The sequence below is a fragment of the Dipodomys ordii genome, unplaced genomic scaffold (genome assembly GCF_000151885.1).
Source record: "Dipodomys ordii isolate 6190 unplaced genomic scaffold, Dord_2.0 Scaffold126, whole genome shotgun sequence".
Taxonomy (NCBI): Eukaryota; Metazoa; Chordata; class Mammalia; order Rodentia; family Heteromyidae; genus Dipodomys; species Dipodomys ordii.
This window is the reverse complement of record NW_012267342.1, coordinates 4,981,654-5,002,439: the sequence shown is the minus strand read 5'-3', so window position 1 is coordinate 5,002,439 and position 20,786 is coordinate 4,981,654. Positions and strand designations below refer to the sequence as shown.

Genomic DNA, 20,786 nt, shown 5'->3' with positions numbered 1-20,786 from the left:
TATGTAATTTAAGTGCAGTTCTACTTCTTTGTGGGTAATTTAAATTGTAATACAATAATGATTTATAGGAGATTAATTAAAATAACTATATTATATAGAAATATTTTGATGCTCAGGGTGCCTTGTCAGGATCTCAAAGTCAACTGGAGAAATTTTAAAATTTCTACCCCATAGAGACTTAAGCAATGAAATCTTGTTACATTTAGAAAACCTCATCCTACAGCCAGATTCACATAACTCAGATTAAAGTCCTCCTAAACCTTTTTTCCCCCAATGGGAGACCTTAGTTGAAAGGACACACTTAAGCGATCTATGCAACTCCCCCCAACCATTCTTTGAGGCTAATGCTACCCCAAAATTAGAATCAATCCTGAATAATAGGGCAAAACTTATCAAATATATACCACAGATATATTCACACTGAGGGGCATCTGGGTTAATTCCATATCTTAGCTCTGATAAATAATGCTACTCTGAACATGGTTGTGCTGGTGGCTTTAGTGTGGGCTAGTTTATGGTCATTTGGATAAATGCCCAGGAGTGAGATTGCTGGGTTATAGGGAAGCTCTATGTTTTGTCATTTGTCATTTAGTCATTCTGCTTTCCAGAGTGGTTAAACAAGTTAACATCCCCATCAACAGTGTGGTAATACTTCCTTTTGGCCACATCTCCATCAGCATCTGTTAATATTAGCTTTCTTGATAATAGTCATTCTAACTTGGGTGAGGTGGAATCTCAAAGTTGTTTTGATTTGCATTAATTTTATGGGCAGAGATGGTGGACTATTTCCTCATTTATCCTATTGACCATTCTTAATTCTCCTTCAGAGAAATCTCTCTTTATGTCTAGGATATTCTTAAGAAAGTACCACAAATACCTCAATAGCTATGTGCATATGACTATATAAAACGTTCCTTACTGAAATCATCTACAAGAAGTGGAAGCAAGAGGGTTTTTAACTTGTACTATTTCATTTTTCTTTCTTGTTCCCCTTTGGTTTATTCCCTGATATCACTGTTTTTTGATTTCTGAACACTTTGTCTTGTATATAAGTTTATCTGATTTGGGGAAGGGAAGGGAAATTGCAGAAATGGTGGGACAATCAATGAACCAATGCAACAGTGATACTCACTAGACACTATGTTGGAAATAAATTTTACAACTTGGAGGGGAGTAAATGGGAGAAAATGAGGGAAAAAGTAACACTGTTCCAAAAGAAATGTACTCATTACCTGACTTATGTAACTGTAACTCTTCTGTACAACATCTTTACAACAAAACTTAAATTTTAAAAAATGTCAAAAATATCCCATTGTTCTTTAAATCCTTTCCTATATCTGACTTTCTTGTAGACAGTTAGGGTCTCAATATTTTAACACCTTTATTTTTTCCTAAATATCCGGAAATTTCAAATTTTTCTAACCATCAGTTTCCAAGTCCATACACTTTTCTATATATGAAGTTAATTTCCTACACATACTGCATACAATCGTGTCAACAATTTCATCATCCTATATGTGAGAGATAAACAACAAGAAATCTGTGTTACTAACCTGATGCTCAACTACTGCTACCAGGGATATTTTATATCTCATCATATCATTAAGTGCTCATTACAGTTATAGGAACTATAATTTGGGCCCTCTAAAAAGAATAAAACTCCATGAAGTGTGAATATTTACATCAGGAAGCCATGCTTAGCTATACAACCTTCTAAAAAGACCTGGTGTATTACACTTATCAGTTATTAGGGTTTTTAAATTTTAATTGGCTAACTTTTCCCTAACTAATACTTATATTTTACTATGAGGGGCTTTATAAAACAATAAGGTAGACTATGTTTGTAACTGAATTAGCATTACTAATGGGCTAATGAGGTGACAGTACTGTGATGAAGATAATCCTTACTAAGATAAGAAAAGGCTGTCTGTTTTCCTTCAAGCAGCATCAGTCCTGACAGCAAATCTTGGGTGATGCCTCTCCCTCCCAAAAGAAATTTGTAAACTGTAAGGTACAAGAGGCAACTTTCCCTCTGTTTGTTTTGTTTTGTTTTGTTTTTTGGTCTTTTTCAGGAGTGTATTTCAGGAACGTTTTTTCAGGAATGCAAACAACAGCTGTTTTGAAAACATTACCTCTCTACATAAACTATAGGCATACTTTTTCTTTTGTTCTTTTATTATTTTCTTTCTTGCTACCAAAATGTCTACTGCTTAAGCAGCCTTTTCTTCATTTTTTCCTTATCTCAACAAACACCAACAATCAGAGCTGTAATGAAATTCCAAAGTCATTTACAAGACTCACATCTCTATCTGCTCTTAGTTGATGATGGCAAAGATGCCCACTCTTTCCTAGGGTGCCAATTGATATTTGCACCAGTGACTGATAAGTGTACTTCTCTTTATATTACCACTGCTTCAATACAATCCCTAGTGGTCTGAGGGGATTTGTATGCAGGAGATTAAGTGCCTGCATTAAGCTAATTTTTGAGATACAGAAAATTACAGTCTGAATGATGTGAGTTTATCAGGAGTAAAGTTTTCTGTGCCTTACATATTACACTGAAACTTTTACTCTTACTGGTTCTATGTAAATTTACTTGTCTACCCTATTTCTATATTCAACACCTATTTCAATATGAATTCAATCTAAGTCTGCTAAAAGTAAGAGATTTAAAAAGACAACAACTTTATTTTCCAATTTGACATTATAAGTAAAGCTATATTCTTAATTTTGAAAAAAATAACATTTTTGCCCAGGAAGATTTACTCAGTAATAATAAATGGTTGCCGTACATGTTTTTTATTCCGAATAAAAAATTCTTAATATTTAGTTTGATTGTTACTTATTCTGTACATATATAAAGCAATAAGTGCTACTTTCTTTTATTTATGTTATCATGTGTCTCCTCTTATAAAACAGTCATTCAAGTATGATTTATAAGTAAGTTTAAGAATGAATGTTGTAGAATTCTTTTCTCTTCGAAATATCTTATTTTAAGGTAAGAGTACACATTACCAAATTTATAATTAGGACAAAAGTGCTCACAACTCTAAATTTATTTATTCTATATTCCATATCTCAGACTCAATCTTAATAATTATAGAAATATAAAAAAGTTTGAATTAATGTATTAGTAGGAATGAAAGTACATCCTTTCTAATAAAGCCTTCTCTTATATGCTGCAGTGCCCCAAATCCTCTCATTATATTATAATTATTTGCTGAAGTTTCTCTTAAAGCTTGTGGATTTTACTTGCTTGAAAAATTATTTATCCAGGCAGAATGACCTATTATATTAATACACCTCAATAGCACCAATAGTCACAATGAAATCATGACTTACCAGTATGCTTTGAGGTGAATAGTTAGAAGAAGTCACAGTAATATCTTACACTGAACCACTTCAATACATTTGTAGTCACCTTCTTAGGTAACTCTGTTCACATAAATGGTTATTTCTCCCACCAATGTTAATAACTGTCTTCTTGAATGACAATCACAGAACTTTCTACTTGACTGTAGCTCTACTTTCACCTCCACATTTGGGCTTGGTATTTTTATATCTCTCGAAAATCTGGGCATTTTTTACATAAACCCATTGTATTCCCTCAACTTATTCTGACCCTTCTTTGTTTCTCCTGGAGCTAAGACTACTGTAACTCTGGAAAGAATGTCAAGTTCTGAAGTCCAGTAAGGAGAAGAAGAAGGAGAAATATCAACCAGTTAACTAACTACAAGGAAGAGTAGAGTTTTAAAAACAAACGTGGTGCAATTCATAACATTTTTTAGTTCTAGTCAAACAGAATGATATCACTGCATGAAAAATTGCTACAAAATTAAAAAGTTGTTCCATTAATTAGAATTTAATGTAGAAACCAGCCAAAATTTTTCCAATTTATTTGCTGTAAATATAAGTAAACAAAATACTCTTGTGATTTGCCGTGAAATAAATCTTACCACTTCTTTAAGTAATCATAAAATATCAAAATAATCTAATAAATTATCAGAATCTTTGCTCATGAATTGCACACATATATTTGTGGAAGTATATGTTTATTCTGTGAACAAATTGATATTTATTATAGACTAGCACTGTAATTACTAGTAACTCATTTTCTTCAAATGATAAACCACAACAATTTCTCATATTAACTATCTATCTCTCAACCTCTGTGCACAAATGACTATTTTCAAATTCTGGGCATAGAGGTGAAGTGATTTGTACATGTCATTGTCAATTCTAGACACAAAATTCCTTAACCCAATGTCATTCTCATGTACACCTCTTATTCTTGTAAGATAATATACTTGGATAGAAAAAGAGGAAGTACTTTCTTCTATATGGTTTGTCACATTATATTCTCCTAGTGCATCTAAAGAAATATTGGGTAAATCAATAGAAACAACAAAGAACAAGCATTCAACTTCTATAGTACATCAATATTTTAAATCAGAACTCTCAGTAGTGTGAAAAAGTTGAAAATATAACATGATTTAAAGATTCTCAATACCTGGCTCCCCCTTAAAGCAAACATGGTTTTGGAAACCAGGTCAATAATACAGGAAGGTGAACCAATAAGGAGAAGAGTACTTTGATCTTTGTGATTTTGTGTATAAATGTGTTTTCTAACCTCACTATCTAAGGGAAATCATGTAGCATTCAATTCATCTTCTGAAAAGAGAATTTCATCATGTTCTTTATCATCTAATTGTTAATAAAGGGAAAGGGTAGAAAGAGCACTCATTCACTTATTAACACATCCTAATTAAAGATGCATGATCTATAAAAGGAAATTAGAAATGATTAGGCAGAATATCATTTGTAATATTTACTTATACTAAAGTATTCGCTGGTTAACTTCTCCCACAAACAATAACAACATCCTATTACTACAAATGCATCTGAAATTCTTTCATTAGCCCATAAAATTAGTGCTTTACATAGGCTGTAAAATACTATGTGGAAACTACGAGTCTCTACATTTTCAGATAAGCAGTGAAAGGTTGTTCTTCAAACATAAAATTGAAACATTTAAGAACATCTCTCATCTTAGTAATTTTAATAAGAAATACAAGTAAACCTCTCCTACCCTCTTTTCTCCCCTTCTCCTCCCTCTTTTCTTTTCTCCCTTCTTTCCTTCTTTCTTTCTTTCCTCCTTTCCTTCCTTCCTTCTTTCTTTCCTTCCTCTTTCCTTCCTATGTTTTCTAATGTTCTATAGAAATCACATAACAAGAAGCAAACAAAATGTTAGAAGTAAAATAATAATGGAAAATTGTACAGTGATTGTGTAGTTATTCAGAACTAAGAAAAATTTGGAAATAGGAAATCAATAAAGAAGATGTGCACTTTTTTTGGGGGGGGGGTCCGGTCGTGGGCCCTGAACTCTGGGCCTGGGTGCTGTCCCTCAGCTCTTCAGCTCAAGGCTAGGGCTCTACCACTTAAGCCACAGTGCCACTTCCGACTTTTTTCTTTTTGCTAGTCTAGTTAAAGAAGACAGAATTTTGGATGGCTAGCATTGATAAGAAAAAGAGAGAGCAGAGGGGATAAAATTGAAAAGGTAAATGGGACCTGATAATTGTGACTTTTAAATATTGTAAACTCTCAAGATGAGTGGATATAGTTAAGAGATTCCAAGAAAGAGAAAACATGATCTGGGTTTGGTTTCCACTCATGTCTTTTTAAAGTGAAGTATAAATTTGAGGGACAAAGCAAAAAGTCACAGCAAACTCATAGGAATCAATTACAATAGACTAAATGGAAAAGTGAATGGTTATTCAAATCAATGGATTCATCATCTCTTTTGAATAGGTTTGCTAATTATAAAAAGCCTGTAAAGAGGAAGGTTTATAATCAGCAGTGAAAGGAGGAAGAAATGCTCTGAAGTTTTAACTGAATTTCTATTAAAATTAAGGAAAATCTATCTCTTCTAAGTTCACAATGGTGTAATATGTTTCTAAAGAAAACAAACAGGTGTTTGAGGATTTGTTGTTGGGGGATTTAATTTTTTAACAAATCCTCAAAGAAACAACTGCCCAATAAATAAGTGGGCTAAAGACTTAAAGAAAAACTTCTCTGAAGAGGAAATAAGAATTACCAATAGACACATGAAGAAATGCTCAACCTCCCTAGCCATAAAATAAATGCAAATCAAAACAACATTGAAATTCCACCTCACCCCGGTTAGAATGGCTATGATCAAGAAATCTAATAACAACAGATGCTGGAGGAGATGTGGCCAGAAGGGAACCCTACTGCATTCTTGTTGAGAGTGTAAACTTGTTCAAACGCTTTGGAAAGTAGTGAGGAGGTTCCTCAAAAGACTCCACATAGAACTCCCCTATGACCCAGCAATCCCACTTTGGGGCATTTACCCAAACAATCACAATCAAGGCAATACTAATGCTACCAGCACAAGTATGTTTACTGCATCATTATTTACTATAGCTAAGATATGGAACCAACCCAGATGCCCCTCAGTAGATGAATGGATCAAGAAAATGTTGTATATATACACACAATGGAATTCTATGCCTCCATCTGAAAGAATGACATTGCCCTATTTGTTAGGAAATGGAAAGCCTTGGAAAAAATTATGTTAAGTAAAGTAAGCCAGCCCCAAAGAAACATAGGTCTCATGGTTTCCCTTATTTACAATAACTAGTATATGTCTGAGATAAACGAAACAAGTCAGATAAGATGATGGTAAGCGAAATGAACCCCAAGATAAGGACACAAATGTGTTTTTTTTTTCTTTCTTGCTATTGTTTCTAATGTAGTTATAAGGTTGCTTTGTATGTCTCTCCCCCACGGTATAACCCCTGTTTTCACTGTATTTGATGTTGGTATAATTTGTGGAGGAGAAGGGAAAAAAACAAATTGTTTAAATAGGGATACAGGTGGACCCATTGCAACACTGAGATGTACAAGAAGCTACTTATGTACAAGACGCTACGTAGAAAAACGAACTTTACAATTTAAGCGGAGGGGAGGGGCGGGGAGAGCGAAGGGGGGCAGTGAAGTGAGAGGGCAGTTAGGGGGGTGTAGTTGTGGAGATGGGAGGGAAGGGACAGTAGGGAAAAAACAAAGGAGGAGGCAACAGTGCTTGACAAGAAATGTACTCATTACCTTGCTCATGTATCTGTAACCCCTCTGTACAATATTTTCACAATAAAAAAAACATTAAAAAAAGAAAAAGAACAGGAAAATCTGGAAAGATAGAAATTAACCGAAACTTACCATTTTTAGCTTTGCAAGACCTGTTATCCGGCTGCATGATGTACCCCTGCACACAACCACAAGTGTAGGATCCATGTGTATTTATGCAAGTCTGGCTGCAGGAGCCATAAATGGCACATTCATCTTGATCTAAAAGAAAAGAGATGCTTGATAAGAAATGTACTCATTACCTTGCCCATGTAATGGTAACCTCTCTGTACAGTATTTTCACAATAAAAAATTAAAGAAAACACACAAAAAAAGACGAAAAAAGGAACAACAGTTTAAAACAGCTTTTTTCTTTAACCTTTTTTTTTTATCTTTGAACTGAATTTTTTTTTTAATTTTGGAAGTACAATATTGTCTGAAAAAAGGGAGAGGTAAGCCAAAAAGGAGAGGTAAGCCCAAAAAAATCTCTTTCAAGCCACAGCTACTGAAACCAAATTCATCATTGCTTTAATATTTCCTGAGATAATAGATCAAATTTTAGACTAAATCATTTATTATAAAATAGCTATTTTCTCTTTATTGAGAAAGTAAGATGTGCCCAGATGTGCTTATGAATGTAAAAGAAGGCACTGTAATTAGTATCTGCTGAATAGTTCCAGTGTTTATAACACTAACCAATCTAAGTTTTAACCAATAATTAAAAAATAATTTCAAGATGCAGCTTAAGGAAGATTCTGGAACCATTCCATTTATACAGTACCCTCACAAATGAAAAGAGGGATATTACCAATCACTATTTAAAGTTTGTTTTATTCTTTGTGGTTCTCCGTCTTTGTCTTTGCTTCTGCCTGTCTCAATCTTTCCTTCCTCTAATATCTGATTTAAGTTTCGATGAAAAACAGGTACTTAATGATTGCTTACTAACTGGATGAATTAGATATTCTGTCAATAATAGATTAGTTAAAAAATACATTTTTGGTGCTGACAATCATAATAATCCATAAAGTCAACTAATTTGAAGAAATATGACTCTCTATATAATGAAATGTTATAATGACATAGTAGATTGATAGATACAAAATATAAAATGTTATAACGATTCTATGTATTTCCTCCAAGTAAAAGCATATTGTATGTATGGTAGAAACAAAGAAATTGTGAATTTGCTTGGGTTCTAATATTGTCTCATATCAAGTACAACCTTCATAATAACTTAAGTTCCAAGAAAAAATTCAAAGAATGGATTTTAAACAAATAATACATAAATGACAATGGGATGACATAAAAGGTTTAGAATCAAGTTAAATACACACGTATAAAGTCACGTGTTGTGTTACAAAATGATACTGAAAAGACACAACATAGATTTTTAAGGGAAATATTTTGTATACTACATTAAAGATATGTAAAGTACACATACACATTAGGAAAATATGAATTAAATGGATCCTATGATCAGCTTTGTATTCTAAAGGTATCAACTTAAATAAAATGACAGATTGGTGCATGAAAAGAAGAGATCTTAGAAAATCCTCTCCTAATTTCAGGAAAGGAATTGCATTTTAAAGACAAATTTTGACCTAAATCAGTGACAATGTAAATGGAGAATAGGGGAGAGAAAAAATTAAGAAATAAAGGAGAGAATATTGGAAAAGTAAATGTGATAGAAGTTGATACTGTTCAACTTGGAAATAGATTATGTTAGAAGTGCAGACTTGAGTGGTAATTCCCTGCTGGAAAAGAGTAAGTACTCTGGTTATGTTAAGTTTGAAGAGTATGTAGTGTATCCTTCAGTAAATATTTAATAAGCACTTGAAAATATATAACTGTTAATAGAGTATCATATGTTCTATGGATATGTATCTAGATACATATGAATACATATGTTCTATGTATATGTATGGATAGAGTATCATATGTTCTATGGAGAAAATAACATAAATGCTGGGCATTTTTAAATTTTAAATGAGAAGAAAATAAGGTTGGATCAGAATAAAGAACAGGCAAAAATATAAGTTCATGAGGTTCTCATGTATAGGACTCAGGAAGAATATAAGGAATTAAAATATAACTTTTTAGAAATAGACTGTTCAAAAGAATTACACACAGAATTTTTAAATTTTCTTCTTGAATTCACCAATTAGAGCCTTGTTGTAGTTGTCTTTGTACAATGTTAATATTTTTATGTTGTAATATAAAATCTTTTATTACTCACTTTTCAATAAATTTATTACATCTATAAATTACCTGTTTTGAGTGGATTTTAGTTTATAATTTTGTAGAGTTCTAGATCAATGTCAACTTGCATTTCTCCCTTGATGAATATGGTATGCACAAAGCTTAAATGTGATCTCAGAGTAGACATGAATGGAAAAGTAGAATTTTAAGGCAAGAAAATAAATAGCATAGAAACCCAGATATACTGAGAAAAATGGTGATACTACAAATGTAATGATCAAAATAAACCTCCAGCCGTTTACAAAATAATATTGAAGGGATTAAAACTAGTCTTAACTAGATCTTAAGATAAAAATATATTAAACCAAATTTACTTTAGTTATGAGATTAGAAGCCAAGGGTGATGGGTGGATAATGAAATAAAAATAAGAAATTGAGGAAATAAATGAATAATAACTAATGCATAATAGCTGTATTGGCTGTATAAGTTTGTCCATTCTCAGGACCACACAATATCTAAAAACAAGAGAAATCCTTAGTATCCTTGCCTTTTTTTTTTTTTTTTTTTTGTCGTTTTATTTTTTTTTTTTTTTTTTTTTTGGTCGTGCGGTTTGAACTCTGGGCTTGGGTGCTGTCCCTGCACTTTTCAGCTCAAGGGGAGTGCTCTACCGCTTGAGTCAGAGCACTACTTCCGGTTTTCTTGTGGTTTATTAGACATAAGAGTCTCATGGAGTTTCCTGCCTGGGCTGGCTTTGATCTCAGCCTCTTGAGCAGCTAGGATTACAGTCATGAGCCACCAGTGCCAGGCTCCTTGCCTAAATTTTTATATCTATCTTTGCTCTAAGCCATTCACCTTCCAATTATCCTGGAATGTAAGAAAGATATGTCTGATGGATCACATGCCTACAAGGAGTTATGGAGTAAACTATTTCCAAGGAAATGAAAAAACACAATCTTCTCAGGAAAAAATACTAACCAGACAACAATAGCTCGCTTATCCTGATCAGATTTCTCCCTTGAAGGGATGTCAGAACTTTCCCCAAACATGTCGGTAATAGTCCACCAAGTCATACTTTGACCAGGACTGTTTAACCATGCTTACCCATTCACTTCCTACCCCAACTCTCTTTTTCTACTTAACCCAAAACTCATGTATAATAAAGACCTGCCCCTGCAAGAAATGGGAAATGGATTTGTTGGCTATAAGAAAAGACAATGTATAGAATGATTGTTCTTTTCTTTTTTTCCTTTTATATGTAAGAAGCGTGATTTTTTGTTGCTTTACTTCAACATGAGAAAGTGAAGAATCAGACTTTAAATGTATATAGAAAGAAGTGAAAATTGATAGACTAAGTCAAGACACAATTTCAGTTAGTGAATTTAGATAAAAATGGAAAAATGAATAAAAGAAGTAAACATCTTACTTTAAAATAAGAACAAATGAAGAATGCTTAAGTAAGGATGTAAATGGTGAGACCAAGTTAAAAAACTTGTTATTGGACGATACATACAAAATGCATATGTAGAAAAGTAAAGCCTTTCTGTAAGATTGAAGAGAGCTGCCTAAAACATTTTAAAAGGACAAAGAATGAGACAGTACATTTTGAAAGAAATGGACAAGGGGGCTGTAGAAGTTGCTAACTGTCCAACTCTCTTGGATCTTAAATTGTATTATTACACCATTCAGAGTCTTTAATAGTGTGTCTTCAGCTCTGTAAACTATCCTCTGCCTCCAATCAGAAGTTAGTTCTGCAAGGAACCAAGGCAAATCCAAGTACTAGGAGAGATGTCATCTCCCCCCCAAAAAAAACAAAAACAATGCACAATCATTTTCTTCTTCAAAATAGGTGTATAAACATCTTACATTCCTTGTCCCTCATTCTGGAGGCGTTTCCCACATATTTAAGTGCCAATTAAGTTCTGAAGCTAGCTAAATGTTTCAAATTATCAGTGACCTCTCTATCTGACCTCTCACTGCTATTATTAAAATATGGGGGGAAACGTACAGCATATAAACACAAACTTTCTTTTGGACTCTTGTTTTACAAACTGCTTCTAGGAAAACCTAAGTCAATAAAAACTTTAAAGGAAAAAGAAAAAATATTACTGAGTAGCATAAGGGGCTATTTCAATTAGGAAAGTGTACATACATATGGAATTAATTAAAGCTTGTCTTAGATTTCTTCAGAGTCATAGCAACCTAAAGTTAGGATAGGTAGTGTGAAATCAGTAACATTATGGGATAGAACAATGTTTGGAGCTAAATCTAAATATTGCTGAAATAAATTTAGTTTTGCGTTTGACAAAGTCCACTTTCTGGACTAATGTCACAGAAGTGATTCTTACCTACTTTCACAGATTTTTTTTCAACTTTAACAATATACATTTCTGTTTCTGCTTTTGTGATACAATTATGCTACCCAGCAGACAAATATGATTAATGATTTATTTTGTTTTATCTACTTGGCCAGAATGTACTACTATGACACTGATACAACTCCACAAAATTAGCCACAAAGGAATAGATATATCATTGCTTACAATCATGCTTTCAGTTTTAGTTTTCCTTTTTTTTCCTTTTGAGGACAATGAGTAATTTGACTGCAACTATAGGTTCAGAGAAGCAGAAATGATTCTCAGACATAGCTGTCAGAGGGTGAAGCAAGAATGGAAAGGCTTTTGTTTCTGTTTGATAATTCCAAGATGATTGCCATGCAATTCTTTACTAAAATACAACAAGAAGAAAGTGGCTATGGTTGTGCTAATATGTTTGGTTTGGAGATTAGGGAATGTAAATGTTTGATTTTTACTTTTGCAATAGAAACTGCAAATCCTGATCCCTGGAGAAAGATAGAACAGATGAGTGAGAAAGAGGCATTCATGGGTATCTCAGCCCAATGTATATCAATGATCAGAGCTGTTTTGAATTATAGATTGCATGACTTTTGTAATTATTATGGTTTTAAGGTCACCCTAATATTTTCAGAAAGTCTATATTTGTACATACATACTGATTGTTTTATTTGTTTTAAAGCAATGTGACATCAATAAATTGATCATTATTTCCCTCCTGTAGCAGCTTCAGGATCTTATAAGTTTTTAACTACTAAATTTTTATGACATTTATATTATATGCAAAACAAACCCTGATTTGAAAGTCAAGTCTCACATATACCTAAACAAGCAAGGACCCTCTTCAGGAAAACAAGGAGGATCTACACACACAGCTTTTATGTCTCTGTTGTATTACTAAGAATATAGATCACATTATGCAATTAACCTCACAGGATATCTGTTTTGTTATTTGGTCTTTAATAATTTGAAAAATATTTTCTTTAATGTCTATTTAGGTATGATTTTTTTGGTGATATTGGGGTTTAAATGTCAGACCTCACTATTATTAATTTAATACTCTAGCACTTGAGCCATGAACCCAGCCCTAATGATTTTTTTTTTAACTTTATAATCTCTGTAGGACTAAGAATGTTGAAGCTGAAGTGTAAAATAATCAGTAAAGCATGGTTACTTAGAAAAAAATTATAATTAATAGTAGTATCTTGGGCAGTGTAGCTATTCATTGATTATTCATGTTTATATTTTGAGTATATCTATATGATGAATATACATACAAATAGTATGTTTGTGTCCTTATATAATAGCTTGAAATATAAAGGGATTCATTGTACCATAAAAATACCATGAAAAATTATATATATATATCATATTCTCTATGTGTAGCTGTCTGTGTTTTTACATACATATAATTTAACTGAATATAATGGAGAGATAACAAGTTTGTTCAGTATAGTAAAGGGAGTCATTCTTTTTTTACAGTCATTTGCTGTAGAACATGGACTAAAGCTAGCATTATTGGTTTCCTTCAAGGTTCTAGAGACTTAACTGAGGGCCCAATTCATGTAAGGCAAGCCCACAAACATTGAGCAACACTCCCCAAACTATAAGAAATTAGAAGTATTTTTCTCTATCCAGCTTTCTGTCTATCTAGCTGATACAATGCCCTTTGCAATAAATTTATAGGAAACATAATTAGTTTAATAATTTCTATAAGATTATAGCAATATGACAGTCATTAGTCACTTAAGAAGTTAAAGAATTAAGTATATTCTGGTAATGACAGATTAGCCCTGGCTGATGTTTCCCAATTTGATATTATTTGAATATGAATTGAAATTATATTGCCATAATTTACATGTGAAGTTTTATTTTTTGTCAGTCTTGGGGCTTGAACTCTTGGCCTGCGTGCCGTCCCTCAGCTCTTCAGCTCAAGGCTAGCCCTCTACCACTTGAGCTACAGTGCCACTTCCAGTTTTCTGGTGGTTTATTGGACATAAGAGTTTCATGGACTTTCCTGTCCGGGCTGGCTTTGAACCTCAGCCTTCTGAATAGCTAGGATTACAGGTTTGAGCCACTGGCATCCAGCTATGTGAAATATTTATATTTTCAACTTTTAAATTAGAAGACATATAAGGTTAACATAAGTTTTAAGTGGATCACTTAAAGGTCTGAATATACCTTGCTAAATTTCATTCAGGAAGCATTTACAGAGAGTTGAATAATATATAGTTTGAAACTGTTGGCCATAGGTCCATATACTGGGAACTTTTTATTTTGAGCCTATTGTTACTATTGGTATATGAATGAGGGGTTAAAAACTTGCTGCCTACTGGTGGTCCTAGTTCACAGGAAGCCATGGGGTGAATGGGCTTCTTCCATCATCTATTTCCACCATTGCTACAGACCCAAAGATATATATCCAATGAACCAGAGACTGAAACTTCCAGCCAAAATAAACTTTTCATCTTTTCATGCTAATTATCTCTAACAGTATTTTGTTATAGTATCAAACTCAACTAACAAAACTGGTTTATTTCCCACTTACCTTTACAACTTCTCCCATCCTCTCTTATTTCAAATCCATCCTCACAGTAGCATCTAGTATTGTTTCTGACAATTGCACATTTGTACTGACAATTTAGCTGCTGGCAACTTGATAACAATTCTGTAGAGGAAAAAATAAGTGTGATCATTATATTATACTTTATTTATTGTTTAAATTTAAATATTCATGCATAACCTTAATAAATTCTGTTTTTTTCTATAAGGTTTCCTTGATTGATATGAAGAAGAAACTCTCATTTTTTTAAAGCACATGGATTTGTGTTTGTTTGAAATATTAATAAACTTAAGATCAATTTGTCTTCCACTTTTTAGCATATTACTATTTACAAAGTCACTAATGCATCCAAATCCTAGTAAATTAAATTATTTTAAGAGGAAAAATTTACAGTCAGTGGTTTTCCCATCCATGCCTTTTCTACCAGACACATCAATTGATTTTCTATCTTTCAAGAGCTTGTTTTGATTTAACAATCCATGTGTAAACTTCATAGTAATCAATGTAAATATATTCCATATCAATTATTTATTTTTTTCCATTGGCAGAAAACATACAAGTAGTAGACTTAATATTTCAATGTATCTGAACTGTTTCAGAGGAAATATGTCATTGAAATAAAAGTGTGCAAAGCCTCAGAGCAAATTAGAATTCAATATGATAAATTCTTGAAACATGATGTAATGAGAGTGTAATATACAGAATACAAATAATCTCTAATGGAAAAAAGGATTTGTTAAACTAGAAAAGGTATTTAGATAGAAGATATGGCTATTTTTTAATAAAATGGGATGATTACAATTTTGTAACATACCACTTGAACTTTTTTCATAGGAAAAAAGTAACAGTATGAAGATCAAAATGAATGACAAAAATATTATTTGCCCTAAGCTTAGCTAGTGCTTTAGGAAAGTACAAATTATAATATACAGTGAATAAGAAGTCTACTGTGAGAAAATAAAAGACATCCAAAATAAAAATATGCCAAACTGAATATTGAATATTTCATTAAGAAATTAATCATAAATTTTCTTTTATAGTCCAGTTTCTTTTCAATTCTCTTATAAAACATTTTCCCACATCATCCACTCCATATTTTTGTATGTTTACTTGTGAATATTCTCTTTCCCCTTACCTTTCAAATATATTTGAACTCACTATCAAAGCTCCTGTGCAACTCCTATGTAAAACCCCATCTCTTTTTTGTTCTATGAGCTCTGTTCCACTAGTTTTCCTATCACCACTTCCTTCTATTCATATTTAGTCAGGGTTGGCAAAGAGCCAAATCTATGTTGATGGAATTAACTTCCATTAGAACGAAACAACACTCATTATTTACATATTGCCTATGACTACTTTTACACTACCTCTGAGACTATATGGTTACTATAGCCTTAATTATTTATGAGAGCCCCTAAAATATTTGCTGAATCCTACACTCAGCATCAAACATGCTTACTTTCTCATAATTTACAGAAACAATGCCTAAAACTCACTTCTCCTAGTAGTTGTTACAATTTTTAGTCACTTCTTTTTAATAAATATGTATCAAATATATATTATTTAACCATGCATATTTATATAGAATATCTAGTATATGTGTATTATATGCAAATATATTCATATACACTCATATAAAATATATATTTATATTACATATACTATGTATATGTTTATGTGGATGTATACTCACTATCTCTCTTTTGCTTTGTTTGTTAATCCTCTGTTTCTTACTGCTTTTATAACATATACAACCAGTACTCACTCACTACCAGTATTTTAAAAAGTCTTCTAATGCAAAAGTCTCCAATGAGGCCCATGTGAATAAGTACAATGAACTTTCCTTCCTTTTCATCTTCCTAGACCTGTTATCAGCATTTGACAGAGCTGATATCTCTTTCATTGTTGTATTTATGATTCTTCTTCTAGAAACTACATTTATAGCTTTCTTTCTTTTCACAGCCTCCCCTGCTTGGCTCCTTTCTTTCTCATAAATCTAAGTTCGGTGTGCTCTAAGGCAGACATCATGGTATTTCTCCCAATTCATCTATGTGCCACTATCACCACATCATGTCTCCAGGCTTCCTTTTGAGTACATAGCTGTTATATCTGATTTTGGAAGCTACCAATGACCTCTTCAATTTACAATTTCTAATAATGAAACAATTATTGACTTCTAGAAATACATTTCTAGTGTCCTTGATGTATTTTCAATAAAGACAACAATGAACTATTTCAAGACAACAATGAACTATTTCAAGTTTGACACTGATGGCTCATGTCTAGTAGGCTAAACTCTGAAGTCATGATTTGAAATCATCCTAGGCAAGAAAAGTCTGTCAGAATTTATTTCCCTAATTAATCACTAAAAAGCCAGAAACAGAAATGTGGCTAAGTTGTAGAGAAACAAAGCTAAGAGACATCAGTTAATGAGTTCAAATCCCAGTACTGGGCAAAAGTCAACTATTTCTAATGTATAGGCTTGAATATTGAGTTAATACAAATTATAAAATAAAAGATGTTGATATTCTTAATGTAGCATGATTGTGGATTTGCCTACAAAGCATACTTACATTAAAAACTGGAATTACTCTGTTTAAAAATGTAGTTCCCCTCTAATTCATATGAATTGCTATAAAGAAATTATTACATATCAGATTCTAGAAATAGGTAAATGCTTTATTATCTCACATTGTACAGAAGGTGAGACTGATAGTTGTTAACTGACTGAAATTTATACAGTAAAACTGTGACAGAAATGCATAGTAACACCAGTGTGAATGCAAAATTCATGTTTATGATACATGTTCTGATCTTTACAATCTTCAATGAATCTAAGCATGAAACATTCTTTAGTCCATCCAATTATTGTAATTTTGTTTGCATCCTATATATATTTAATTACAGATTAGAAGAAATGTTTCTCAAGCCTGGCAATGATGCCTCACACCTGTAGCCCTAGCTACTCAGGAGACTGAGATTGGATAATGGCGGTTTGAAACCAACTGGGGCAGGAAAGTCCATGGGACTCTCATCCCCAATAAACTATTCAAAAAACCCAGAATTGGTGCTGTAGCACAACTGGTAGAGCACTCACATTGAGCAAAAAGAAGCTCAGAGACAGAACCTTGACCAGGAGTTCAAACCGCAGGAAGAGAAAAAAATTACATCTTTTTTTTTTTTTTTTGTCGGTCGTGGGTCTTGAACTCTGGCCCTGAGCATGGTCTCTCAGCAATTCAGCTCAAGGGTAGAACTCTACCACTTGAGCTATGACGCTATTACCAGTTTTCTGATGGTTCACTGGAGGTAAGAGTTTCACAGACTTTCCTGCTCCGGGTGGCTTGAACAGCGATCCTCAGATCTCAGGCTCCTGAGTAGCTAGGATTACAGGCGTGAGCCAACGGCACCTGGCAAAATTACTATTTTTTGTGTCATATCAATAAATCAACAAAATTACCTAACTTTCAAATGAGAATTAACAAGAGACACCATTTCTAGTCCATCAAATTAAACTAAGTCTTACGGACAGTTCATTTCCTTCATAAAGTTAGGTAATAGAGTAGACAGATTTTGTTTGATTATCGTGGAATCAATGCAACATGGGCATGGATTTATGTGATATTTTAGTTTAACATATTTTTAAAGTTAATTTATTTTTAGTATATATTTTATTGTAAGGATACTGTACAGAGGGGTTACAGTTACATGAGTAAGGTAATAAGTGCATTTCCATTGTTATCTCCTCATTGTTTTTCCCTCAATAATACTCACTACTCAATAATAAGCACTTTGCTGGTGTTCCAGGGGTATAAACTGGCTTGGAGAGACATGAGGATATAGAAATGAAAAAGGACAGGAGCATGAACAATAGCTATAATTTATGGAAGATAACCACTTAGGTTGAATCATAATACAGATTTCATGATTTAGAAAGATTTAACTAGGACCTAGATATGATAGGGAACATCTGAAGAACAGTTGTGCCGACATTTAGTATACAAACATTCCAAGATAAAAGTCTTACATGAATTCCTGTCTGATAAAGGAAGCAGTATAAAACTAACAATTAAAAAGCAATTGAAGGGAGAGAAGGAATTGGGAGGGAAAGAAGAGTATGATGAGATTGATGATGTTGATCAAGACACAGTATACTTAAGAATTGCCATATTGAATGGCAACTCCAATTAAAGATACCAAAAAATGTATAAAAATAAAATAAAATAAAGGGGAAGTAACTGTGTTGCTAATCTATACTATTTAATGTAAGAAATAGGTAGAACATTGCTTTGAGGACAAATTAATAGATTTAGTAGAATTTTCTCCTTAGGAGTTGGGATATTGGAATACATTGACTTGTAATTTTTGAAAGTACAAAGGGTAGTGAAAAAGATGAAGGAAAAATAGAGGGGGATACATTGGAAAGAACTGCCATTATGGGGAGGGAGAAATGATGAGGAGAATTAATTAGAAACTACAAAGGAGCAAAACTACAAATATGAAAAGTCAGTTGACATATAGGCTTTAGCTGGTAGGTGGAGGTGGTGCTAGTTGAAAATAGAAAAATGAGACAAAGACAAACTAGCCTTTGATTCATTAGATTTGTCCTACACTGGAATTTATGTGTGCACCAAATGAAGCCAGGGAATATTAACAATTATTCCTTATGTAAAAATTGTGCATATTGATTACTCTAACTCATTGTAAATAATTAGGAAGAACTGGAACTCTAAAAAACCCAATTCCAAAATTTGGATTGATTATGAAAGCAATACTAATTAGTGTAAAATTATCTATTTGAACTACTTATTATTTATGCTCCATTACAAACACTGCTATGACTATAAACATAATTAAGGGTGCAAAAGATAAATTTTGTGGAAATTGTGCTTATAGCACTAAATTTAACAAAGTGCCTTTCATTTAGCAGTCACTGGTTCATAAGACATTTTCCCTGATGTGGATCTTATACTGACATAGAAAGACTGCTATTATAGAAGGGGGTAAAATATGGCAATGAACATAGATGTGTAAACATGTTATCAAATCTCTATTTCTCAGTATTATCACAAAATAGAACCATCCTTTGGAGTAATGTATAAGAAATAATTATTTGGACATTGAGTCGAGTTCAATTGATAAAGACTTTCTAAACATAGACACACTTGGTTCTATTATATTTTTTAACATTTTTTTCTGTCCTGATTAAAATTATTAATGAGAATAACATTTTAAAGAATACCTTATCAAAATTTATATATATATGCATGTATATATATATCAAATGCAAGATCATAATTTCTAATTAGTGCATAGCTTTTAGGCAACTAATCCCTAAACCATTATTTGACTTAGAAACAGATTTGGGAATTAGATTATTAAATATTACTACTAGGGAGTTGTAAAATGGACCCTTGAAATATAAGAAGGAATTCATACAAAATCTGAGCTCTCTTTCACCATTTATCATTTTTATTTTCTTAAGTGGTGATAGAATTCCTTATATAAGGAACTGAGCTACAGAACAAAAAGTAGCTTATCTCTAATATTGGTTTTAGTCACTCCAAGCCATGTAAGCATGACAAGAAATAATTAAGTGTTCATCATTCTGGCTTATTCTTCCTGGGAAAAATCAATTTATCACATTTTCCTAATTGATTTTTATTTAAGTCGGAGCCATGGACCTAGCTTATAGCCATGTCATGTGGGAAGAAATGGTATGTGCCTTACCTTGATCTGAACCTTAATCTTTTCCAACCATCTTTTCTTCACACCAGCCAGTGGGATGGTGGGACCCAGAAGAAAGCTCATAGGACCTGGGGATGCCACTGTCCCCAAAAGTAAGAAAACCAAGATAGACCAGCCCCTCAGTAGATGAATGGATCAAGAAAATGTGGTATACATATGCCATGCAATTCTATGCTTCCATCAGAAAGAATAGCATTGCTTCATTTGTTAGGAAATGGAAAGACTTGAAACAAATTATATTACGTGAAGTAAGCCAGGCCCAAAGAAACATAGATCCCATGGTTTCCCTTATTTGCAATAACTAGTACATGTGTAAGGCAAGCAGATAAGGATCAAAGCTATGTACATAAGAACATATAAGATATTAAGCGAAATGAACCCCAAGATAGGGACATAAATACCTTTTTTTTCTTGCTCTGTTTCTAACATATTTATAATGTACCATATGATTTTTTTGTTGCTTTGTATGTTCCTCTCCCACAGTATAACCCCTATTTTCACCGTGTTTGATGTCAGTGCCCTGCATCTTGTATATACACTTCTCTAAATGGGGGAGGGGAAGGGAAAAAGCAAAATGCTTAAATAAGAATACATGTTGACCCATTGTAACAATTAGATGTACAAAACACTATGTTGAAAACGAACTTCAGTTTGGGGGGATAGTTGTGAGGTGGGAAGGAAGGGATGGAAGAGGGAAAAGAAAGGAGGAGGCAACAATGCTCAATAGGAAATATACTCATTACCTTGTTTGTGTAACTATAACCCCTCTGCACAGCATTTTTAC

The 20,786-nt window shown here is 32.9% G+C and overlaps 1 protein-coding gene across 1 annotated transcript in view; it reads right to left on the bottom strand.

Annotated features, from left to right (window-relative positions):
* Lrp1b (low density lipoprotein receptor-related protein 1B) overlaps window positions 1-20,786 on the bottom strand; it is a 1,500,426-nt gene that overhangs the window by 951,962 nt on the left and 527,678 nt on the right. Inside the window, exons 4-5 of the mRNA XM_013030060.1 lie at window positions 14,243-14,362; window positions 7,237-7,365 (exon numbers count right to left, since the gene is read on the bottom strand). Of these exons, the coding sequence (XP_012885514.1) occupies window positions 7,237-7,365; window positions 14,243-14,362 (249 nt within the window). The remainder of the gene's footprint in view (window positions 1-7,236; window positions 7,366-14,242; window positions 14,363-20,786) is intronic.